The 24,739-nt window shown below is 44.1% G+C and overlaps 1 protein-coding gene across 1 annotated transcript in view; it reads left to right on the top strand.

Moving 5' to 3' along the window:
- The window catches only part of gjd1b (gap junction protein delta 1b), a gene marked incomplete at both ends in the record, with an annotated part of 41,111 nt that extends 24,517 nt beyond the window's left edge, over positions 1-16,594 (top strand). The window contains 3 exons of the mRNA XM_080772427.1: positions 14,906-15,185; positions 15,417-15,638; positions 16,235-16,594. Of these exons, the coding sequence (XP_080628553.1) occupies positions 14,906-15,185; positions 15,417-15,638; positions 16,235-16,594 (862 nt within the window). The remainder of the gene's footprint in view (positions 1-14,905; positions 15,186-15,416; positions 15,639-16,234) is intronic.
- Positions 16,595-24,739: the final 8,145 nt, after the last annotated feature.

Genomic DNA, 24,739 nt, shown 5'->3' with positions numbered 1-24,739 from the left:
AAACGGACAGACACAATCGGCTTTATGTCACATCTGCAACATCTGCAGGATGCAGGAGTGGTGTGTATCGGCCTGTGTGACTGTGTGTGTGTGTGTGTGTGTGTGTGTGTTATTGTTGTTTTGGCGGATCGCCACAGTGTGTGTGTGTGTGTGTGTGTGTGTGTGTGTGTGTACTCCTGTACTTCTCATTATGTGGACATAAATAAACATTTCAACTGTGTTTGTGCGTCTGCGCACAGAGAGGTGTCTCGATTTTGTGCAAGCAGACGAGTTATGCAGGTCAAGTGCACACACACTGTAAGCCAGAGAGAAATGGGTATGAATTTGTCTCTGCATTTGCATGACAGCGTGCGTGTGCGTGTGTGCGTGTGTGTGTGCGTGTGTGTGTGTGTGTGTGTGTGTGAGAGAGAGAGAGAGAGAGAGAGAGGGTGAGAGAGGGGGGAGAGAGAGAGAGAGATGGTGTGGGGAGTGGGTTGCAGCATTAAGGTCTGCCAGCAGTGTAGAGTGCTGCCCCCACAGTCCTTCTGTCACTATCAACAACCATCTCTGTGTGTGTGTGTGTGTGTGTGTGTGTGTGTGTGTGTGTGTGTGTGTGTGTGTGTTTCTATAGCCGATCTAAAAGCTCTCAACGCATCGTGCATGTGATGCATCGAGAGCTATAGATCGGTCTAGCGACACCGCCGTGTGACGAAGTATGAATCATGGCTCATGCGCTGCAGCTCCGATGCCAGGTGACCTGCGACGAACCACATCGCTCCATTCGGAGAGAGAAGCCATGAAATTATGTATTCATCTGTTTCCTATGATTTGATGCGATTTGTCAGGGCTGCCACTCTGTTGTCTTTAGATTAGAAGCGGCCGCCCTAAAGACAGAAAGACACCAACACAAAGGAAAAAGAGATAATGTAGAGGGAGGGAGAGAGCAGATCGAGGATTCCAAATACAATACAAACTATACTATTTAACCACATGAACCATACGTAAAAAGAGAGAGGAAAAAGAAAAGAAAAAAAGCTAAAACTAAAAGGGAGAAACAGAAAGGGAGAATTGAATTTGGCGGGGAAAGCAAGTATGAAAATGTGGGTTTTGAGGGAGGCTTTGACGTGAGGTGGGAGTGAGTCCCAAAGGGAGGGGGCTGCCCTGTCACCCCAGGAGCGTCTGTTTGTTTTGGGGACGTCCAAGAGGTTGGCATCGCCAGACGTGAGGGAGGGGGAGGGGTCGTGGCATTGGAAGAGGTCAGAGAGCAGGAAGCCTGGTTGTTGAGGACCTTGTAGGTGCATGGTGATTGGTATTGATCGGTATGGCGCATGGTCATCGGTATTTTGAAATCTCTTCTGTATGGGAGACTGCAGTGAAGGTCGTGGAGGACTAGTGCGGTGTGATGCGTCGTGAGACTTGGTGTGGATGGAAATGGATTTTGTGTGTAGAGGGAAAGATTTCAAATAAGTATAAGGTTTTGAGAGGTTACAAGAGGGAGGTTGAAGAGATTCAGTTCCCAGTTAATTCATTCAAAATAAATACCCTCAAATACCCTCAAAACAATAATCAACATAAAATACAAAAATGGCATGTATTTTGTATTTTTGGAATAAACAAAATCTTTCTCTCTATCTGCAACGGATGGCAAGCACTAAAGCACTAAATGTTCTAAAGACCTGGGACATGTTACATAACGTTCTAATATTTTTAAGAACATAATGTTGATTGGTTTAGACAGCTCAAAGGTTTGGTGAGGCTTTAGTTTGCAGGAAGGAGCCCTCTCCTATTGGCCCCTGCAAAGCGTGATCACATCCTCTGACCCTTCAGAAGCCCTCTCCTATTGGCCCCTGCAAAGCGTGATCACATCCTCTGACCCTTCAGTGGTTCTCGAATATTTTCCTGTCCGAGACCCTCATGTATTTGACCCCCCCATGGAAACAAGGACCCCATAAGAGAACATGTGTGTTAAAACATTGAATGTTCCATTCAAAAGTTATAATAAATAAATACAAATTGCAGATATACAATTAAGCCCACAACACGATCAGTTGCTAATTGGCTATTTTTGAATAGCCAAATAAAAATAGGGTTAAAGTTATTTAACTGATGTTATTGCTATATTAAATTCTGACTTCACCACTTTTCAAACTATCTTCATATAATTGGTCCTCACTTTGGAACTACACTGGGTTGTAAAAACACGAACCACTTACTGGCCTCCACTTTGGAACTACACTGTTGTTGGTTGTTGCGGAAAAGGAAACTGGCTGCTCTCAAGGAACAGAAACCCCACACATAACCATGTAAAAGTGTTGACTCAACCGGTGATGTAACGGCAACGTCTTACTGTAGGTGATGTGAATGCACTCCATGATGTGTTCCAAATGTCATCTGACACGCTGCCTTCTCCCCTGTTCCTTCCTGTCATCGTCACGTTGTCTAAATAAAGCACAAACGCTCTAAAAATAATCCAAAAGCCTCCAAAAAAAGAGAGAAAAAAGACTTAAAAAACTAGACGAGTAAAGATAAAGAAGAGCATTAGGCGAGGATAGTAGTGCTGGACAAAGTACTCAACCCCAGTAGTTGATCAAAGTATAGATACTGTAGGCTACTTCTGGTCAAATATTACTCGACTGCAAGTGAAAGTTTCTCTATCAAAATGTGTAATGCGTAAACTGATACTGTAATTGCTTAAAAATAATAGGCCTAGGCCTACTCAAGTGTTCCAAAATACAAATTACAAAGTAGATTTTCTTTTTATCAATGCATTGCTGTATTGAATCTTAAAAATGAGAGGAGAAAAAAAGAATGAAAGATGAGTTAAAATATTAGTACAATATTTGTCTTTGAAATGTAGTGGATTGAAAGTGATATACGAAAAAGAAGATTTCTTTTTTACTTTGATGCACAGTGAAAAGACATTACGTGGTTGCTGTCCACCACTGCTGAGAGGCAGAGAGCGATGGCAGAGAGATGAAGACAGGTTTACAGGGGGAGGGAGCGGCGGGGAAGGCATACGGAGTCACGGTACAGATGGAAAGAACAGGTGAAACGGAGATGCGTCCCACGAGGGGACGCTGGGAGGCCGAGGGATCATGGTAGGACCGGTACAGGTATAGATTGCAGGCTAAAGGTCAGGCCTTTCTTTGGAGAAGGATTAGCAGGTTAGCGATAACATTGGACTCGTTGACACCGCAGGACAAAGCCACAGAAAGACTGCAGAGAGGATGAAAGGTGAGGGCTGTCGCTCACATTGTCCAGACCGCCCCCCTCCCTCTCTCCCCTGGGGGAGCCTGTTGTTTACGTAGATATAGGTCTACCTTGGGTATAGGTTATACATACACACAGCGTTGTGTCACCAGGGCGTCAATGTAACTGAGGGATGGGGCTTGGGGGAAAGCTCAGAGGGTGCCGTGTCATTAGTCAGAAGGTTCATTGTTCAAAATGTCAAATGTCAAAGCTTGCAGATCAGTTATTTACAACAAAGTATAACATTCACATAGAACCTGATCTTTGGTGCTACTACCTTCACATCAACTAGCCTATACTATGGACTACATTGAGCCATGTGCTAACTGGCTAACAACATGCTGTTATTCTTCACTTGCTAGTGTGGTCTTGTGTGTTTATTCGACTGCTAAGGAGATTGCTAGCAGACTTAGCTTGTTGTTGGCACACTTCTCTGAACTCTCCCTCCATTTTCTGCCCCACTGTTGCCGTGGTAACTAGCAGAGGGAAGTTGAGTGGAGGGTTGATGTGGAAGAGGGAGACAGAGAGAACGAGAGAGAGAGCGAGGGGGAATGTAAAGAAAAGGATGAGAGGGGGTTGTATGGGGTTTCTGGGTATATGTAGAACACAGAAACAAGGCTCCTTCTCTCATTCCTTCCTTCCTTCCTCCATCCTCTTTTCTCCACCAGCACATATTCCAGTCTTCAGTCCTGTGTTGTTCTGCCTCTCTACTTCCTATTGCTGCTGTTACTTGCTGTACTCCATTTCAATGCTTTTAGTGGCGAAGCATAACGGCGATCGATGCAGTCTATTTGGGCCGGGCCCCTCGATTGTAAATCCCCCCCCCCCTCCCCCCATGTGCTGAGAACGCTGCGCGGGAACAGAAATAACCACTTCAGACTAACCCTTCATAGCGTGGCTCAGCATACCTGCTGAGACACTGAATCAAAATACTGCAGGCTCAGCTCACATGCAGGTTATGTACTGTATCACAACACTGTGGGCTGCTACTAACAGGCTGTATACTATAGTATAATGGCTGCCGTCCGTGCGTCTGTGGTGGTGACACCGACTGGGACAGCTTTGGAAAAGTTGATTAAGTAGTCTCCCCATAGAGCTCAGCTTTTCAGTTCAACGATTAACGTACACGTGTCCATCTTTAGGATTAATGTTGTCTTTTACCTGCATGCGCAGGTTTGACCTCACAGTCAAAGTGTGCATAGCTGTTGTGGAGAGTCTATGCATCCGTGCTGAATGTTTCTTCTCCAAATGTGTGTGCATTGCTTGAATGTGTGGTAGGACAACTTGCCATGCACCTTTACTCCATCTTACATGTGTATCTTGCACTCTCGTTTTTGTCCGTGGCTCTTTAAACTCATAAGATCGTATCCTAAATTTAAGAGAAACCTGCCAATATCTGAACAGAGAGAGAGCCTGTTTACCACATCCCCTGCATCGCCTATTCTTATTCTGGTCTCTTACGTCTTCCTCACTTTAATTTCCTATCCCTCCCTCCCTTCTTTCCACTCTCTCTACCCCCCCCCCCCCCCCCAATTCCCCATAACCTAATATTATACAGTACAATGGAGGCTTTCTGCCAAGCCACTTCGCTGAGTACTGCAGCCTACTGTAAAAAACCCTTGTCAACATCCGCTCAAAATGAACCTAAACCAACCAGAGAGTAGGTAGTGGATTAAAAGGAAATCGTTTCCTTTTAATAGTTTTTTAGGCTAAACAGATGTTTCTCCAGTAGTTTCACTCTCTTGTTTCCCAGCGCAACGGTAACACATGTTGGAACATTAATCGGGCCACTTCGGAGCGGTGGTACTAAACCAGGTCTATGTGACCACCAGAACGTCTTGGGGGTTCAGGGACTGAGTCAGCTGAAGGGGACTTTAGGCACAGCTGAGCCAGCTCAGACGAGTGAGTCGCCATGCCGAACGCTGCGTAGATGGTGTGCCTCAGACGGCACCGCGCCTACTGTTTCTGCCTAAGTTAACACAAAGGGTCTGTAGTCTGTTCTCACCAAGCGGGCTGAGTGGTGCAGAGGCAACATGTGTACGTTTTACTACACAATTAGATGAGAGCTTCAGTTACTAGTTAGCTAGTTATCAATACAGACATGCATTAACTAATACATGAGGATGTATAACGATTAAACATTTTAACCCATTTTGGGCGGGAACCCCTTTTGGTGTTAGAATTATGTTATGCTTTAGCTATTGAAAAATAGCAGATCTACAAGCTCATAGCGCTGTCAGGATATAGAAGATATTTTTAGAATCTGATCTCAGGTCAATAATCAATAACTACTATATTCTGTGGGGACCGAAATTGCTTGCTGTAGCTCTTTCTCTGTCTCTCTCTCACCTCTCTCACGGTTGTGCTGATCTGAGCTGCTGCCTGCGTAAATTGCGCAACCTTTGTGTGTTTTTACACATCCAGTACTACACACATGTTCTCTTTCTATATACCCTCCAGAAAAACATCTTGATTATGCGGTTTAAAATCCTTCATTTTGCCATGAAATATGCAGATTTTTGTGATTTGATGTTTGATGATATGCGGGAAGTTGCAAAATATGCGGCAAGTTTGCGCAATTATGCGCCCTTTTTGGAAAAAAAGGTGAAAAAACTACCCCTGCATGCACCAATTAGCTGATTATGCGGTAAATGATCCGATCACATAAACGCATTTTTCTGGAGGGTCTATATTTTCAACTCATTAGTATCACTGTTTGGATCAGCGATCAAATAACAGAGCAACGACTAAGGGTGGGTGGAATTGCATTACATTGTCAATCTAATTCATTCCATAAATTAATTAACTCAGTTAACTCTGTTATTTTGACAACCTAATTATTATACTGTAGGTCAAGCCACCCAGCAGCACATAAAGTAATTAAATTAGTCCCACCTTACATAACACTAAAGGGACAACCCATTAATGCATTAATAATTACAATCCAGTAATATGATTGTGAAATGGACCATTCACGACCATGAGTGCTTTTAAATGTGGTGTTAAAAACATATTTCTAGGCCATAACTTTTGAATTTTTACTGTCTGCTTAGGAAACCCTAACCTCAGGGAGCCATGAGTTCGTTTTAACCTTCCACAGGTTTATTTTAACCTGCCACGCATGTCGGGAGCCACAGGGGCGTTTTATCCCGGGCCAAGGGTTAGTTGTAGCGAGCCGCGCATGTCAGGAGCAACGGTGTTGTCGGACTATAATGCCTGTCCTATAGTGCACCTACCTATAGTCTCCTGCAGGAGGTACCTCTGAAGCCTGTCCTGGATTGATGATGATGACTCAAGTAACATTTGTGAATGAAGTGGTTTTACATTTGGGTTATTCATTGCTACTTTATTACTCATAACAAAGACTGTCAGTACTTCGTCCACGCACCACTGCCTGCAGCCACTGAAGTGAGAGTGACGTTGAATCGGCGGGAGCTCTTGAGTAAACATACGGGAAATTGCACCGTGAGTGGCATTTCAATCTCCCACAGACCCCATAATTCAGTCTGCTGGGACACAAACAGCTGTGTGTGTGTGTGTGTGTGTGTGTGTGTGTGTGTGTGTGTGTGTGTGTGTGTGTGTGTGTGTGTGTGTGTGTGTGTGTGTGTGTGTGTGTGTGTGTGTGTGTGTGTGTGTGTGTGTGTGTGTGTGTGTGTGTGTGTGTGTGTGCGTGCGTGTGCGTGCGTGCGCGTGCGTGTGCGTGCGTGCGCGTGCGTGCGCGTGCGCGCGCGCCCACCCGTGTGCACAATCATTCAGACACTATTCCATTATTTATTCGTAGTATGACTAACCGTGCATGTTTAACTGTCGGTAAATCAACAATGCTGAATAGAAGCTGTTTAATTACATACAACAACTCCCTTGGTTCAAGATAACAATCGTCAGATAATGAGAGTGGGAGACAGATAAAAGGCGGAGAGATACTGTGGAGGTTTGGAGAGAGACAACGGAAAAGGGAGGTCATTTTTACATATTCACTGCAAAATGTATGACAACACAGACAATGTACTTGTGAAATTAAACAATAAGTAGCATCTGTTAGGTGTAGAGGGCCTGAGGATATGCATGGATGCGCGTGTGTGTGTGTGTGTGTGTGTGTGTGTGTGTGTGTGTGTGTGTGTGTGCAATGTGCATGCGTGCGTGCGTGCATACGTGCATACGCTGTGATACATGCTTTTGGTGAGTGCCTGTCTAAACAATGCATAAGCCTACTACATGGTACATTTCGCACAACTGAACATGTAATTTGGTGAAAGTCTGTGTGTGAATGGACTGCATTTATATATAATGGCAAACTGCCTTTATATAGCGCTTTTCTCCAAAGCACTTTACATTACAATGTACTTCACATTCACCCATTCACACACGGCGGACAAAACCATGCAAGGCACCAACCTTCTCATTGGGAGCAGTTTTAGGGGTCGTGCTCAAGGACACGAGCCGGGAATCTAAGATCTAAGACCGTGAGCTACCAAATTATCACTTTTTCAGATATCTCCAAGTTCTAAGTTTTGCTAGAGAACACTATATAATAATACATCGTTCTAAAATGTATCCTGTGTGATTGTGTGTGTGTGTGTGTGTGTGTGTGTGTGTGTGTGTGCGTACGTGTGTGCGTGTGTGCGTGCGTGCGTTGCTCCGACATATTCTCAAAGCCACAATGAGTGGGGCGCTCACTGCAGAGAAACTACTAACAAACGCTATAAATCTGCATCTAGAGATTATACTGATGAAGAGAGAGAGGGAGAGAGGGAGGGGTGGCAGGGAGAAAGAGAGGGTTGTAGTCGAGGGAATAAACAAGGGAAAGGAATCAGGATGAGAGTAGAGATCATATTTGGGGACTATAAACAGGTGGAGGAGGGGGGGTGGGCGGACAATGGTAATCTGAAGCTATTTGGTGGCATTAATAAAAAAAGAATGCAAGAATCCTCCCTTGGCCCGTGCATGCAGGCACAGATTATAGCAGTGGGTTTGCGTGTGGAAGCCATTATATAATTCATTCTCTATGATGAGATTTTCCTCCATCGTTTGTTGTCGTACCAATCCCCCCCCCCCTCTCTCTCAGATATTGGCAGGTTTCTCTTTCATTTAGGAAGAGGCGGTACAAAAAGCCCATGCTGGTTTTTTTATGCGACTTGGTGATCGTTTTCAGCCCATTTTCGATCTTAAACACTGTCATTTGATTTCTGCTTTCACTATCTGGTTCAATCAGCTGCACCACTGACTGACAGACCAGGCTGGAGAGTGTACGTGCTTGCGTGCGTGCGTGCATGCATGCATGCATGCATGCGTGCGTGCGTGCGTGCGTGCGTGCGTGCTGCGCACACGTTCAGTGCCATACTCTCTCTCTCGCTCTCTGTGATGAATTCTCCAGTCTCTCTCTAAGCTTCTTAATGGAGTCAACACAAGGGCAAAAAGCATTTTCATTGTTTTGTATATTTTTCCCCAACCATCTCCCTCAGAACCCTTTCTGTCTCTGTAACCCCCCCCACCGCTCTCTCTTTCTCTCTCCATTTCCCGGACCACTCACCCATATACGTCGGGTGTTCGCTCGCATGTGGGTGGATTGGATTGCCAAATAATTCCTTTATTTTCTCGTTTTCAATTTGTGGAGGTCATCACAGTTGACCTGCAATGTTTGTGATGAGAGAGAGGTACATTTGGTGTTGGACTTTGGGAAGGATTAACTCCGCCCTCCGACCCCACAGCTGTGACACATACATGGGCCCAGCAAAGCAACGGTGCCATCCGTAGATTACCCAACGTACAGCCAAATGCCATCTAGATTTGGTGATAGCTGAGGGGCTGTTTCTCTGTGGTGCGCATGACCAATCTACTTTAGCCATCCAGATGTGCGTTTTGGATAGATATTAACATCTGGAAAGGCTGATACACAAGCCTCATACTTTACCTTTTATAGATAACTTTACACTACTGCTGTTGATTTGTTTATGGAGACAATATTTAACATCTTCAGTGTGTGGAAGTACGCTGGTGTGCCGTGAAAAAAGGTCCAGAGAATTTGTGACAATTAACTACACATTTCTTTACTTTATATCCGTACTCAACACAACTTATTTCCCAATACAGAGGCAAATTATATAGCCTAAATATATATACATGTGTAATATACATGTATTGTATATATACAGTAGGCCTATATTTTTGCCACTTAATTGGGCGTTAACCCAAATTATAATTATTTTCCTTTTTCTCATAACATTTTGACTTTGACTTTGCTCACTTGGTCCATTGGTTTGCTATGCGTACAAAAAGGATGTTTGATTTTGATTGATTGATTGATTGAATACTTTATTAGCAGTTGAAACATAAGGCAGTAGTGAGTGAGTTTTGAAACCCACTAGGCTAGACTGCAAATCGTTGACAATATGTGTTTACAACCATCTTTAACGTATAGGCAATTTCTACGTTCATTTTGTCCTAGCAATAAAACTATAATCGCTACTGCAGGAAATCTCGGCCATCTGTTTTGCTCTGAAAACATACAATTATATGTCATACTTATTGATTTTCATAAGTGCACAAACCCATACACCCTTACATACATACATCCCTGGTAGAGTACATGATGAATGAAAAGTGGAGGTCAGGCCTTAATGGGCCAGTGTAATGTGTATGTTCCCATGAGGTAATGATGGCTATTCATCATAATATATTTATGTGTACGGCTGTGTGCTCGTTAGTCACAGCTTGATCCTATGTAAGAACCATGTGGAACTCTGTGATCTCTGTCAGCTCTTAGAGGCAAAGTACTCTGTACCCTGGCTTTGTCAGGGCTGTAGAGTTAAAGTACTGCTGTTAATGCATTCAAAAGTGCATTTTCTTTTTTAATAACAATGCATTGCTGTTTTCAAATTTTGACATAAATGCAAATGCAAAGAAAATAAATATCCATTATGCTCACAAAATATCGCACTGTGAGCTTGTTGATCGGCTATTTTGAATCTCATTTCAGGGGTCGCCATTTGATATTTCTTATCTCTAGGAGCCACATATCCACTGTAAAATCCTCACGAGTTACAGGCCTTTTGTTTCCATTTGTTTTATATCAATCATTTGGCTGGGGACCCCTGGAACCCCCTCAAGTACCCCTGCAAGGGGGTCTCCGAACCCCACTTTAAGAACTGGTATATACTGTACAACAGTGGGGTCCAGGTTGGGGCGCCCACTGGCCTAGTGGTCCAGGCGCATGCCACATATAGGACCTGGCCTGACCCGTTCGAGTCCCGTTCATGATGACCTTTGCTGCATGTCTCTTCCCTTCTCTCTCTCCCTCTTTCCTGTCCGTCTTCATATAACTATATCAATAAAGGCACAAAAGCCTAAACAAATCTTTAAAAAAAAAGTGGGGTCCATGTACCCTCTGGGTTCCTTGAGGGGGGTTCCAAATGGACCCTTACAGGTCTGTAACTCTCTGAGAGTGTTTAGTGTAAATGCACCCATAAGGGTCCATTTGGTTCCATTTATATACTCTCAGCTTTATGTGGCGTCCTTGAAATGAAAAGGTATGTGCGAACCACTGGTATATGAGACCTAGGTAAGAGTCTGAGGGGACAACCTTTAAAAACTAGGATAGTGAAACACTCACACTGTGAAAGTAAAGTATGCAGACTACGAGCCACTTGCACAGAGGTCTGAAAAATGAATGAGAGGTGGAGAGAGAGAGAGAGAGAGAGAGAACAAAGTGGGATTGTTTGAGGACAAGTGTCTGGAAGATGGGAAAGAAGAAAATATGCGCACACACGCATGCACGCACGCACGCACACACACACACAGACACACACACACACAGACACGCAAGGACACACGCAAACCTACACAGACACAGTAGGTGTGCGCTCATGTGCCTTGTAGTTTAGAGAAATCTCTCAGTCAGCACCTCCAAGCACATCATGCTTGAATAAGCATGGAAACCCACGCAGCCACAAGGGCACGCACGCACGCACACACACACACACACACACACACACACACACACACGACTCCTGAGTGACGCCACTACAACCACAAATAATCATACTCTCATAACACAGAAATAGCTCCTAAACTGCAAACGAGATACATTGAAGCCCATCTGTTGCTAGGGGGTACGAGGCGACTGAAAAAGAAAGAAGAGTGACATGGAGTGACAGAGAGAGAGTATGAAAGAGAATGTGAAATAAAGAGAGAGAATTGATTAAGGTGGTGTGTGTGTGTGTGTGTGTGTGTGTGTGTGTGTGTGTGTGTGTGTGTGTGTGTGTGTGTGTGTGTGTGTGTGTGTGTGTGTGTGTGTGTGTGTGTGTGTGTGTGTGTGTGTGTGTGTGTGTGTGTGTGTGTGTGTGTGTGTGTGTGTGTGTGTGTGTCGGACATGTGTATTGATTGTGTGTAATGATATTAATCATGAGTTCAATTCTCAGCGCGGTTCGCGTGAGGGTTGCCATGTTAACAGACAAGAGTGAAGAGTGAACATTTCTAGGAAGAAATACTCATCATAAGATACAAGATATTTCTTATAAGATGCTTATATAATTAAGAATGTACTCTCGGGACCCAAACGTATACAAAAATATATTGTGAATTAACCACTCAAAGCCTATTTCAAAACCACACAATCTGCTATTTTCTCTATATTTGAAGATGTATTATAAATGTTTGAAGCGAACTTACAATGTGTCACATCACGATGCATTGTAAGCTTATACAGTAGAGCTGAAGAATTGTTATACATTTCATACATTTGAAAACTTGTGAAATGGGACTTTCTGCATAATGAGTACTTTCTGCTGTTGGCTATAAGTACATTTTGATACCAATACTTCTGTACTTTTACTCCAGACCTTTACTTGTAACAGAGTATTTCTACATTGCAGTATTGATACTTTTACTTAAAGTTTAAAAAAAACGTGAGTAGGCTACTGTTTCCACCACCACAGCACATATATGGCAGAAATGGCATTCGGCGCCTCAGTGGTCTTCTTCTGTGGTCCTTATCAATGGAAGTGATCACCTCAGGGTGATGTAAAGCCCGTCACACCGTATCTGTCTTATCCATTCTACCCTGGTTACACATCTCTCTGTGTCTCGTCAGTCTGTGATTTTCATTTTAGATTTCTCCTCTAAGCCTCTATGTCTGCGTTTTGTCATCCAAATCTGTATCCTGCATTAGACGTCTGTTTTTTCATATGTCTCCCGCATCAGTTTTGCTTCATGCGATGCAACAACAGCCCATGCACTATTGACCTTTTCCTCCTTGGTTATCCTCCTATGTAGGCCTACTGTGTGATGTGTGTATAATGTGTGTGCGTTGGATGGATGTGTGTTGGATGGATGGATGTGTGGGTGTAATAATAATCAAAAATAATACATACGATTTATATAGCGCTTTTCAGCTACTCAGTCGCTTTATACAGAAACAAAATAAAAAACAATGTTATTAGGAACAACTAGTTAACAACTATAAAAGAAGGAATAAAGAAAGGGGCTTGGGATATATACGTATAGGGAATGTGAGTGTCAAAAGGTGGGTTTTGAGTGTGGTTTTAAACGTGGTGAGGGTCGATGTTAACTGGGAGTAAAATGGTAAATGGTACAAACGGTGCATTTATATCCAAGACGCTTTACATTGATTGTGCATTGTGTCGCTAGTAGTCTCTCGCAACGTATCACTGTCACTAAGGGTCAAATTGTAGTTTTTAATGAGCCCCTTTCCTGTGTGTGTGTTGTCACAGGCACATAACATCTATTGTTGGATGAAAGGAGTCCTTTCATCCAACAATAAATATATTATGTGCCATCTCTCCCGTCCAGGATCCTACTGGCTCATTAAAAAAGGAGTATTGTGGAGTATCTACAATACTCCTTTTACTATATGAACGCATTCCGCCCTTAATAAAAGCTGAGCACTCATGAGACAAAAACATTTCCCCACGGGAACATTGGCACACAAACCATCAATGCCAATTACCAATAGTTTTTTCTCTTTTAGTGATGGATATAGAGCTGAAGATAATACAAAGTAGAAACATCTTGTTATTTCCAACTGCATTCTTCATGAGTAAATGGATGAACGTAATGCACAATATACAGTATGCGCTTTGAATAAAAGCGCTATAAATGCACCATTTACCATTTAGCCTGGGCGGTGGGCTAAATGAGTGAGTTCCTCAGTACGGGGGCGGCCACCGAGAAGGCCCTGTCACCCCAGCTTTGCTTGTTTGTCTTGGTGATGTCCAGGAGGTTGGCATTGCCCGACCTGAGGGAACATGGCGTTGAATGAGTTCAGAGAGGTAACGGGGATCATGGTTGTTGAGGCCTTTGTATGTAATGGTTAGTATTCTGTGCTACTTGACTGGTGTGAAGTGGCCCCTGGATCGGGTTCTGGTGAGCAGTCTGCAGGCGGCAGAGTCTTTTACTGAAGGTTCTTGAGAACCTTGGTGGTGACGCTGTAGGAGTCGAGTCTGGATGTGACAAAGGCATAATATATGAGTGTCTTACTCTTAGCAGCAGTGTGTGAAAGAATGCAGTTTTAGCGATCTGGTTGACATGGGACAGGAAGGAGAGTGTGGGGTCCAGGGGTGGAGGGGGTGACAGTGGAGCCTTCATCTTCTTCTTTCGTGTATCGTCGTCATATGTCCAGCTCAGTCAGAAAGCCACGCCATTGTCTCCGGGCCCACGTGGAAGAGGCCAGCCTCTGAAGGAGGTCTGTACAGAGGACAGGTGGTAATTATGTGGTCGGCAGTCTGCTCAGGCTCGCCACACTCGCATGCTGCGCTGTCTGCCAGGCCCCACTCCTTCATAGACGATCCGAAGCGTCCGACCCCGGTACGGAGGCGGTTTAGCAGGGTCCAGTGCCGGCGTGGTAGGTGTTCTCCTTCGACTCCGTCTCCCGGGTCTTGGGTGTAGTAGCAGTGCAGACGTGTGGTCTCAGCCGACTCCAATTCCCACTTCCAGGTGGTTGCCAGCCATGCCCTTGTAGACAGGTCCTCAGGGATGGAACCAAGCCTTCATTATTGAGGGAGAATCCATGAGGGGAGCAGTGAGGGAGTCTGGGCCAATGATTTATTGCAGTTGAGTTTTAGAAAGTTTGTTTGCCGTATGTACAGTATGTAGTTATGCATGTATGCTACAGTATGTATGTATGTACGCACGTAGGCATGCACGTAGGCATGCACGTATGTACGTACCCACAAAAGTACACGCCTGCCATTAAACCAAAATGTTCATTTTTCCGGAAATTAAAAAAAAAAAAAATTCAGGAAACTTATATTTTGAAAACAAAGCAATACAACCTCATCACAGTTGGTGTTGTGACTTTAGATATTGTCAATGACTTCACTTCATGCATGAGAGGGAGGGAGGTGGTGGAGTTAGCTGCATGCTTTAGCAGACAGTTTGAGGGTCCAATGTAGTTAAGAGGATTTAATTGTCCAAAGCACTTTTAACTATACTTTTCATTGATTCAATAATGTTTTACACAGACGTAAAGGGTGTTCAATAGCACTGATTTATGCAAAAACGAATGGAGTTTCCTCCTGACAGCGACAATATATTTATCAATATGGCACAAAAAACAATTGAGAACTACTGGTATAGGCATCGTAGAATCGGCCTCAGGTGTTAATGGGTGAAACTAACGCGACACTGCCTCTCTCTCTCTCTCTCTCTCTCTCCCCTCCAGGATCCTACTGACCGTAGTGGTGATCTTCCGCATCCTGATCGTGGCCATCGTGGGCGAGACGGTGTACGAGGACGAGCAGACCATGTTCGTGTGTAACACGCTGCAGCCGGGCTGCAACCAGGCGTGCTACGACAAGGCCTTCCCCATCTCGCACATCCGCTACTGGGTGTTCCAGATCATCCTGGTGTGCACGCCCAGCCTCTGCTTCATCACCTACTCTGTGCACCAGTCGGCCAAGCAGCGCGACCGCAGCAGCTACTCCTTCCTCTACCCGCCGCAGGTGACTAGAGTTATACTGAAACTATAATATAACTATTAACTAGGGGTGGAGCTCGTTCATTTTCATTGATATTAGTCAACGGCAACAACATATTCTTTAGTTTTGGGTCTGCGAGGCTATAAATCTCTTCAAATGGTGGTCCGTCGTGGCTCAAATACAGAATAAAATAATGTTCCTTGGTATGAAATGGGGTTGAAAACCACTGCTCTGTTTACCCTCCTCCGCATGCAGCTGCAGCAGAGCTATAACGAGAGGAGCGAGGGCGCCCGGAAGCTCCGCAACATCAACGGCATCCTGGTGCAGCACCACGGCGGCCGGGACAGCAGCGTGTGCGGAAAGGAGGAGGCCGACTGCCTGGAGGTGAAGGAGATCCCCAACGCGCCGCGCAGCTACGCAGGCGGCAAGAGCAAGGTGCGCCGGCAGGAGGGCATCTCGCGCTTCTACATCATCCAGGTCAGGTGGTTCGATTTCGTCCCGAATGTATAACTATAATGTGCGTCGACTGTATACCTTTTATTTCCGCACTGACAAAAAAACCCGGAATAAAAACGAATTAGAAACTAAGATATGATGACTATAAAGCTATAACACTAAATATAGTGACAATTTTGTCAACAAATGAAAATTAGACTAAAATGTTATAGGGAGGGACTAGTGGAGAAGAGATCCAGTAGAACTAAAACTAAAGTCATTTTTGGATGAGCTCTGAAAATAGCAGATCTACAAGCTCACAATGCATCGCGCTTGCGACTTGTTGTGGGCTTGTTGTCAGCTTGTTGTCAGCTTGTTGTGAGCCTGAAAATAGCAAGCTCACAACGTGTCGCGATGCGTTGTGAGCTTGTAGATCTGCTATTTTCAGCATGTAACCAAGTGTGAAATCAGGCATTACGACGACATCAAGGCCCGCCTTTTTTTAGTTTGACTGTCGACTAAAACTCGTAGGTAAAACTTTTCAGATGACTAAAATATGACTAAAACCTTCAAAAGACTACGACTAAAACTATAAAAATCTAAATGTTGCTGTCAAAATCCCACACACCGATTCACAGGTGGTGTTCCGTAACGTGCTGGAGATCGGCTTCCTGGTGGGCCAGTACTTCCTGTACGGCTTCACCGTGCCGGGCATCGTGGAGTGCGACCGCTACCCGTGCCTGAAGGAGGTGGAGTGCTACGTGTCGCGGCCCACGGAGAAGACGGTGTTCCTGGTGTTCATGTTCGCCGTGAGCGGCCTCTGCGTGGTGCTCAACCTGGCTGAGCTCAACCACCTGGGCTGGCGGAAGATCAAGGCGGCCATCCGGGGCGTGCAGGCACGCAGGAAGTCCATCTGCGAGATCCGGAAGAAGGACATATCGCACCTGCAGCCGCCCAACCTGGGGCGCACACAGTCCAGCGAGTCGGCCTACGTCTGAGGAAGGATGGGAAGGAGCCGGGGGGTTTTGGAAGACAAGGACACGAGGAATGAATGTGCGAGAGAGAAAAAAAGAGAGAGTTTGTATTTATTAAAAGGAGAAACTGTATGGCGGTGGGGCTGTGTGGCAATAGAATGAAGCAGAATGTATTAAAAGACCAAATCTTACGGCCGTGTGACTGACAGGTAGAGTGCAGAGCTAGCCAGCTAGGAACAGAACCGGGGAAACGTACAGTATGAGAGGATAGGAAAGACATGCTCTGATCCCAGACCAGTCTTTACATCAGAGGATCAGAGGAGGAAAGCAGATAAGTCAGTCCGACTGATCCCAGAACAGTCTTTACATCAGAGGATCAGAGGAGGAAAGCAGAGAAGTCAGTCCGACTGCCACAGATGATTATTGTCTGGTTGATGACTATCTACTGCTCCTCTCGTCTCTCTTAAGTTCTGAGAGCAGGATGACAGAGAGAAGGACCGGAGCTGAGAGGACAGGAGAGGAGCTAGAGGCTGTTCACAGGGACAACAGGAGAGCTGGGTGTTGTTTGAAGTATCCCATGGTGCTTTTCTTCTGGACTGTGTCAGCCGGCATGAAAAAAGAAAAGAAAAAGAGTGGACAGGAAAGAGGAGAGAACAGGGGGGTGTCGAAGTGGGGGAACATTATTAAAAAAGGGAACGGAAGAGCCGTCAAAACCATGACGGACGAACGAGAAAAGAGACGGAGAGAGATAGATTTTCACAAGAGTATAATCGGCAGAGAAGTATGTGTCGCAAAGAACAAGAGAGAGAGCTGAGAGAGGGAACGCCATTTCTCTCTCTCTCGCTCTCTCTCTCTCTCTCTCTCTCTCTCTTCCCACTGGAGACTGAGCCAACAGGGCTGCCTCTGATCACTGTCAGCCCCGACAGAAACACTGTCACAAGCCGAGCCAGGCGTTGACCTGCCGAGAATGATGATGTTTATGTTTTGTCTCTTGGCAAAAGATGACGGCAACACAAACACACGTAGGGAATACCATAAACACTTTTTTGTTTCTTTTACTTTTTTTTCCTTTTTTGTTCCCTCCTCTGTTGCCCTCTCTCTCTCTCTCATTTTGCAGTCCTTTGGCTAACGAGTCGCATGCAACGGTAATACCTCTCGCTCTGTGTAAACTCCAGAGAGGTACATCATGTGTGAGCGGACGGGGCCAACGGACGACCTGCACATTAACGTCAGAGCCCTCTGTCTCGTAAGCACAAGCCAGTCTCCCCCTCTTCCTCGCTCCAGCATTCCAATATGCTGAGACAGTTGAACGGCGAGACACACACGCAGAGAGGTGTGTTAGCTTGTCGGAGGAGGGTATACACATCATTTTATTACTATTTTAAACAACTTTTTTCTAAACTATATCAGTCTGTGTTTATTTTTTATTTATTTTTGTGGTGGTGGTGGTGGTGGTGGTGGGGGACGGACGGACACCATTGGGGTATTCACGCATTGTTTAGAAAGTTACATAGAATATATCATAATATATTATTTAATCACTTAGAATTTATCTAAATAGATATATTTATCTTTGCAAGGGGTTGGTCAGAGACCTTATTTTTTTTGCTTTTTCAAAATGTTAAAATGTCTGTCTTTTTTAATTCTTGTTTATTGTCAAGGCATTTCACTGATGGAACTGAATGACATGTAGCCTACAGCGTTTGGGGGGGAGTTTGTTGAACTTGTAAAGCTCTGTTTTACGAGCACTTTGAAACGAACGGATCACTGCAACGTTTCATACGTTTCATGAGTTTCATGCAAAACGGTAAAGCCTAATTTATATTCCGTCATATATGACAGTACGAAGTAGGCGTGAAGAATAACTTACTTTATTCAATACTTTGAAACATAATCGTCTCTGTCGGGTGTAAAGCTCATTTGTCCAAAACTGTTACTTTTCAGGATTCAATTCCAACAGCCAAAAAAAGAAAAGAAGAGCAGATCTTCACGCTCGAGCTTGTGAATCTGCTACTTTTGATGCTTTCGTGTGACGCTGTAGCATGATGAAGTAAGGGCGTTAGTTCACAGAAACTATATATATGGAGATAATAGTTTTTTGCCCGACAGCAACGATATGTAAACACTCTAAAAACAATTGGCCTCTTGTGAAGGGAAATGTGATGCAGAACTGGATGCATTTTTTTTAACACCACGCACGTGCACGCACGCACGCGCACACACAGTCACACAGTCACACACACCTCCTTCTATTGGACAGGGTTTCTGTTAGAAAAGAATCAGCAGCACCGACACCCAGGTGTGTGAGCCCTCAGAGGCGTTTGGAAAAGGCATGCTTGTTTACACAACGCTGTGTTTCTGAAATGATCAAGCTGTTATAGCCCATGAATTATTTGTAATTCTCTAAGGCAGGGGTCTTCAACAAGGTTTCCGGGACCCCGAGGGGGTCCTTAGAGATACTGCAGGGGGGGGGGGACGCCAAATCTTTTGGTAATTATTATTATTATTCCTTTTTACATGAACCACTTGAACCCTCGCATCCCAATTCTGGGGGAGAACATTACCCAAGAATAGCAGATCTACAAGCTTGTAGCTTGTAGTTCAGCTATGTTTGGCGAATAGGTTGGGGGACAGGGGAAAATAGCAGACCAAGTAAAGTACAGAGCCAAAGGTCAAGTTAAACCATTGAAGGTTTTATAGGCCTGAACTAAACGTTGAAGACCCCTGCTCTAAGGACAGTAGTGGTTGTTTTGTCTCTTTTTTTCCCTTTGGTTTTGTAATCTCAGTGGTTTTTAAATCCTTCATTTCTCTTATTGCATGCATGCCTTTTAAAGAAAAAATATATGAAAAAGGAATGAAAAGAACGTAGATTAAGATGATGAAGAAGGAGGGTTATGTGTTGCACCTTGATTATCGTGGACGGTGAGAGAGAGGAAGACTGAAGGGCCTAACATCGGGGAGGCAAGAGTTCTCTAGTTCTCAAAAAAATGAATATAATAATCCAGTTCCCTCAAGGGCCCTATGTTCTCCCCCCAAACTAATGTGCATGCATGCATGCACGCACGCATGCGCACACACACACACACACACACACACACACACACACACACACACACACACACACACACACACACATACACACCCACGCACACACGCACGCACTGAGAGGGCACTTTATCACAGCAGAAACTAATATATACTTTGTCATACAAGAGCATTGCTCACCGAAAATAAACAGTTACATCTGAAGATGAACTTCAGTTATTTTTGGCTAGCACAAGGTGTGAATGAGGCTAATACACCTGGGAGGCCATGGCATAAGAGGTGTGTCGGTTGGGAGGAAATGAGAGCGCTGTATGCACTGTGATGTGCACACACAATGCCCACGGCACCACAGAGGTGATTAAAATGGTTCTAACTGAGTGGAAGTGCTTGGACCGGCACAATGTCCTCCTGTTCAGAAGCCTTTGGGCTGCAAGCTTGGGCCCACATGCAGTATACAGTATGCACATATTAAATGCACGGCTTTCACGCATGCACGGACACGCCTGCACAGTGCGCACACAGAAGTATGAGCCAGATAGTTTTCAGCTCAGAAGTTCGGTACAACTTTATTGGTCCTGGCCTGCCGACAGGGAGGATGGCGTTTAGGTTCTATAGTGACAGTGTCTTGATTGTCGTCCAACTCAGCAACAGGTCCAAGATACTTCTTCTACCAGATCTAAACATAGCAGAGACTAAACGTTGCGACGGAGGAAGAAGGACTGCCTCTGTGTGCACGAAGTGTGCCTGTTCTGTATAACACTGTGTGTATGTTGGACCTGATGCTCTCCACCACCTTGTTTTAAAACAGGTGAGGTCATTCTTAAACACGCAAATCAGTCAAATATAGCTCCCAAATGTTTAGGCTGTCGAAAAAAAACAGATGCATTTGCTCACACACTTGGTAGAAAACTCTGTTTTGGTCCTCTGAGCTTTGTTCAATGTGTGCATGTTGCTTTCCTCTTCAAGTAAAGATACCGTGTAGGTGGTGCCTTGAAAGAGAATACACAGAATAGGCACGATTCGGCTGTTGCTTGCCACTGTGCCACAATCAAACAGGCAAGCAGGGTGCTATGCTTTCACAGGTGAAGCCAGTTTGAGGCCAATATGTCTCAATATGTCTCAATGTGTCTCAAGTGACACTCACAAGGCATTAGAGAAAGGCATTTAGCACTTAGTAGACGCTTTTTATCAAGAGTGACTCACAAGTGCGAGGAGTGTCTCGAGCAGTATAGTTTGTTTTAAAAAGTGCAGCAACACAGCCTGTGGTATTATGGGCTTATGATTCCCAGAGGTACCACATGTACGTGTTAAAACTCATGGCACTTGCAAGACAGTCCGGATGGAAGCAAAATGTGGCAGACATTAACAGCGTTTTCTCTTGGACTTGTTACCCTGTGTGCAGGTATATTACATTGTTCAAACCTTAAGCGTCATATACGCTCATAGAGGCCGGAGGTAAGTAGTGAGCTGACAGCTCATATATGTCAGAACAAATCCCCCCAGCCACACTCGGTCTCCAACTCCCCATTCACTCCCCGGCCAGCGTGCTAATCTCTGTGATTCCTACAGGTGATTATCCCTGGAAATAGACCCCAATGAGGACCTCTTCAGAACCACAAGAGGGATCCTTGATTGATTGATTTATGATTAAATGTCCTACAGAGGGGGACTATAGGCTGTCAGGCTGAATTCATGCCGTGAATCCTAATAACAGAGGTTAAGAGGTTAAGGCTCAGCTCCCCCATCAATTAGGCCCAACCTGTTCTTCTGTGCAGGGCTTAAACACTGACCTTGAGCTGGACGGCCAAGCCAATGTTCTGTACTGACTGCTGAAGAGTACAATACTGATCTCCACACAGATACAGACACACTCATGAGATACACATAATCTCCTGTCTACAATAAAACCCTATACTTCATTGACCGGGGTCCCCCACGGGCTCTATATACTTGGTCTGCTCCCTTTTACCCTCTACACCACTGTGGGAAAAAGTTCGACAACGTGTCACAAGCTGACGAGTTGTGAGCTTTTAGATCTGCTGATTTGGCTCACGTGGTTAAAGTAAAACTCCACTGCTTTCAACCTTATCGTCTCCATGTCTTTATCGGCAGGAGTAATGATTTATACGATCAATGTTCTCCAGGAAAGGAAGAAGAGGTCTCACTTCTCGATCGACACAGTTAATGTCACAAAGCGATTAAACGTCCTCAAATGCAACTGGAGTATTTCTTGTATGGTGAACGTATACATAGAAACCAGCCCCAGACTGCACCACAGCCATTTGAATCCAAGGGCTCACTTTTGTTACAATCCTCTGGTCTTTCATGTCTGAACTCATTCAGGAACCAGTCCCTCACAAACAAACGTACAAACACAGCTGGCTGGGAGTGCAGACGATCTTAAACTTGACTGCACTCAGGCACAATAATTGATCACTCACATCATGATCCCTTTAACTAAGTATCGTCAACGATATACTGTCAATACACATCAATACCGATCGATGAACTGGACTGTCCCCAAAGTGAGAACTGGATGCAGCTCTTCTTTACAGTCCACCTCTCTCCATGTCTACTTTTACTTATCTGTCAATGTGAAAATGTATTATGCACAAAAAATTATCTTCTGTTTATCGTTCTGCCGTGTGGGTTCACTATGTTGTCTGTTGCTCTTTTTGTACAGTAATGTAACTGAAAGACATATCTGAAAAAAAGGAAGATGACTTTTTTATGTACAGGAACAAAAAAAGCTATTAAGGGTATATTATTGAAGTATAAGACTATAGCAGAAAATTATTATATTTCCTCCCTTGCCAAAGTGATATGCAAAATTACATTTTTTTAATGCATGTGTAATCGCTAGAGTGAGCATGTTTCTACCTTTTCTTAAAACAAATCTTTAAAAGAAAGATGTTTTTTTAGTCCAAACTTACAGAAGGAGATAAGCTATGTAGTCTTGATGCCAAGTGTCTGTGCCACCAGCTCTTCAGAAGTCAAGCAGGCAACACCAACTCAGTGATATTGTGAGCTATACCTATTACGCTTATGCCATGTAGCACTCTACTTTCAAACGTTTTTATAATGCTATATAAAACCTTCAACTAAAATGTCAACTAGTGACAAAAGTCTCAAATATCTGCATATCGTCTCTGTCAGGTGGAAACCTCAAAACAGTTACTTTTCAGGGTTAGGGTTAAACGCGTCACGTTTCAAGCTTGCAGATCTGCTATTCTGATACTTTTGTGTGACGCTGTATGAACACGATCATTTACGAAACAACACAAAAAGTTAAAATATGGAGATAAGAGGTTTCTGCCCGACAGCAACAATATAATTTTGATAGATTCTGCAACATTGGATGCTTTTTAAATGTGTAAGCTAATCTGCTCAATGTAGCGACAGGCCTATGATACTGTGAGTGTGTGTAGTGTAGGGACGGCTGGTTTGTCACGCCGTCCGACCGCCGTGATGTCACCGCACAGAACATTCCAGGGCTAGCTCGCCAGCACAACGTCTAATGTCTTTGAACTTGACAGTATAAGGCATGCTTAAGTCCTCAATGAAGTACCAGTTAGACACAGTGGAAGCCTGCAGAGTCACTGTAGATCAAATTCATCATAAACTACCGACTCAGGAAGGGAAAATTATGACCTTTTTACAACAGTCTTTTTTAAGTACCTTTTCTCTGGTGGTATACGACAAACACTTTTATAGTATTGCTTTTTTTTTAGCATGTGTTTCAATTCTTACCATGTTTTATGAAGGATCCCATAAAACCCTCTGCCCATGTGATGGTTTAGGCCTACCTGTTGGTGCTATTCAGGCTAAACGTGTAACCAAAACTCAAGGTTAAAAACATGGTGCATGCTATTTTCTACATGCCACAAAACTGTCCGGGGAATGGACCTGAAATTTGACTCTATGCTTAGTGAGATCCATTTGCTTTTCTCCAGCACAATACAAACTTCTGTACAGTATGATTATGTGTCAATGAAGGTCTTGACAAAGAAGAATTTATAGAATAGAATCCATGCAATGTCACTGGGAACTGAAAACTAAATCCATGGGGCAGGATGTTCACTTAACTTGAGTTAACAATTCCAGGCCTACGAGCTTAGTAAACCTGTAAAGGCACATGCCAAATCTACTTAAAATAATCTAATTAAATCTCCTGGAATTTCCATTCCAGTATCCATAGAAAGTGATATATCAACCACTGAAATAACATTGATAATCATGCTTCCCTGAATATGGGCATAAAGTTATTTAGTTAAAGTTAGTTGACACATACACAACTGGGTAAATGCAAGCTTAACTTGAACATTTAAGGGCTTCTGATTTTGAGTAGCTACTAATTAAAAAAGCCAAAGTTTTTAAAACATTCAGATTCCAAAGGTCTTTAAGTTGGCCACGCTGCAGAAAGGGTAATGAAATGTCTCATTATGTGTGCGATCGCACAGTAATCTACACCATATCATTGAAACAGAAAACAAAAATACTTTTTTTAAAGTGTCCTTTCCCCAGATGTTCAACACAAATGAATTCCCTGCTATGACCAATGCTACCAAATCCAACCCAATATCCACTGGCTGTCCTGTATGAGCTAGATTATAACGGGTTTAGTGTTTGGGTGTGGAGGACCTCTCTCTCACCCCTTCTAAGCTGTCATGATATCAATAGCAATGATTTGTTCTAATTATGTTGAGTGGCAGGTCCACGGAAGGACGGAATTATAGTTAGAGCCACAATCTGGATTTAACCAAATATCCCTGTCCCAGCCACCGTAAACCGTGATGAAAATACGAGATCTAGAACCCTAACACTTTGCTGATGTGTTCGCATGCCATGCACATTCATTTTTAAACTATATTGCATCCCTTCAGACTTTTCCGCTGTTTAGAGTCTTTACAAAGGCCACATGACATAACCACAATTACCCAACCACTGCCAGATTGTAGCTTTTCAGAATGGCACGTATACCTGTATATACAGTAGCTTAGCGGGGAGAGGTGGGAATTAATCTATACAAGAAAAAAGGGAATGTGGACAGAGGGGGATACAGCAGCTTGTAGCTAGACAGCACTGCCTACCTCAAGTCCACCTCCCAATCTAACACTGCCCCCA

Source organism: Protomyctophum bolini (genome assembly GCF_963924005.1).
Source record: "Protomyctophum bolini genome assembly, chromosome: 9".
Taxonomy (NCBI): domain Eukaryota; kingdom Metazoa; phylum Chordata; class Actinopteri; order Myctophiformes; family Myctophidae; genus Protomyctophum; species Protomyctophum bolini.
The sequence above is the reverse complement of the archived record's forward strand: the minus strand, read 5'-3'. Positions and strand labels throughout refer to the sequence as shown.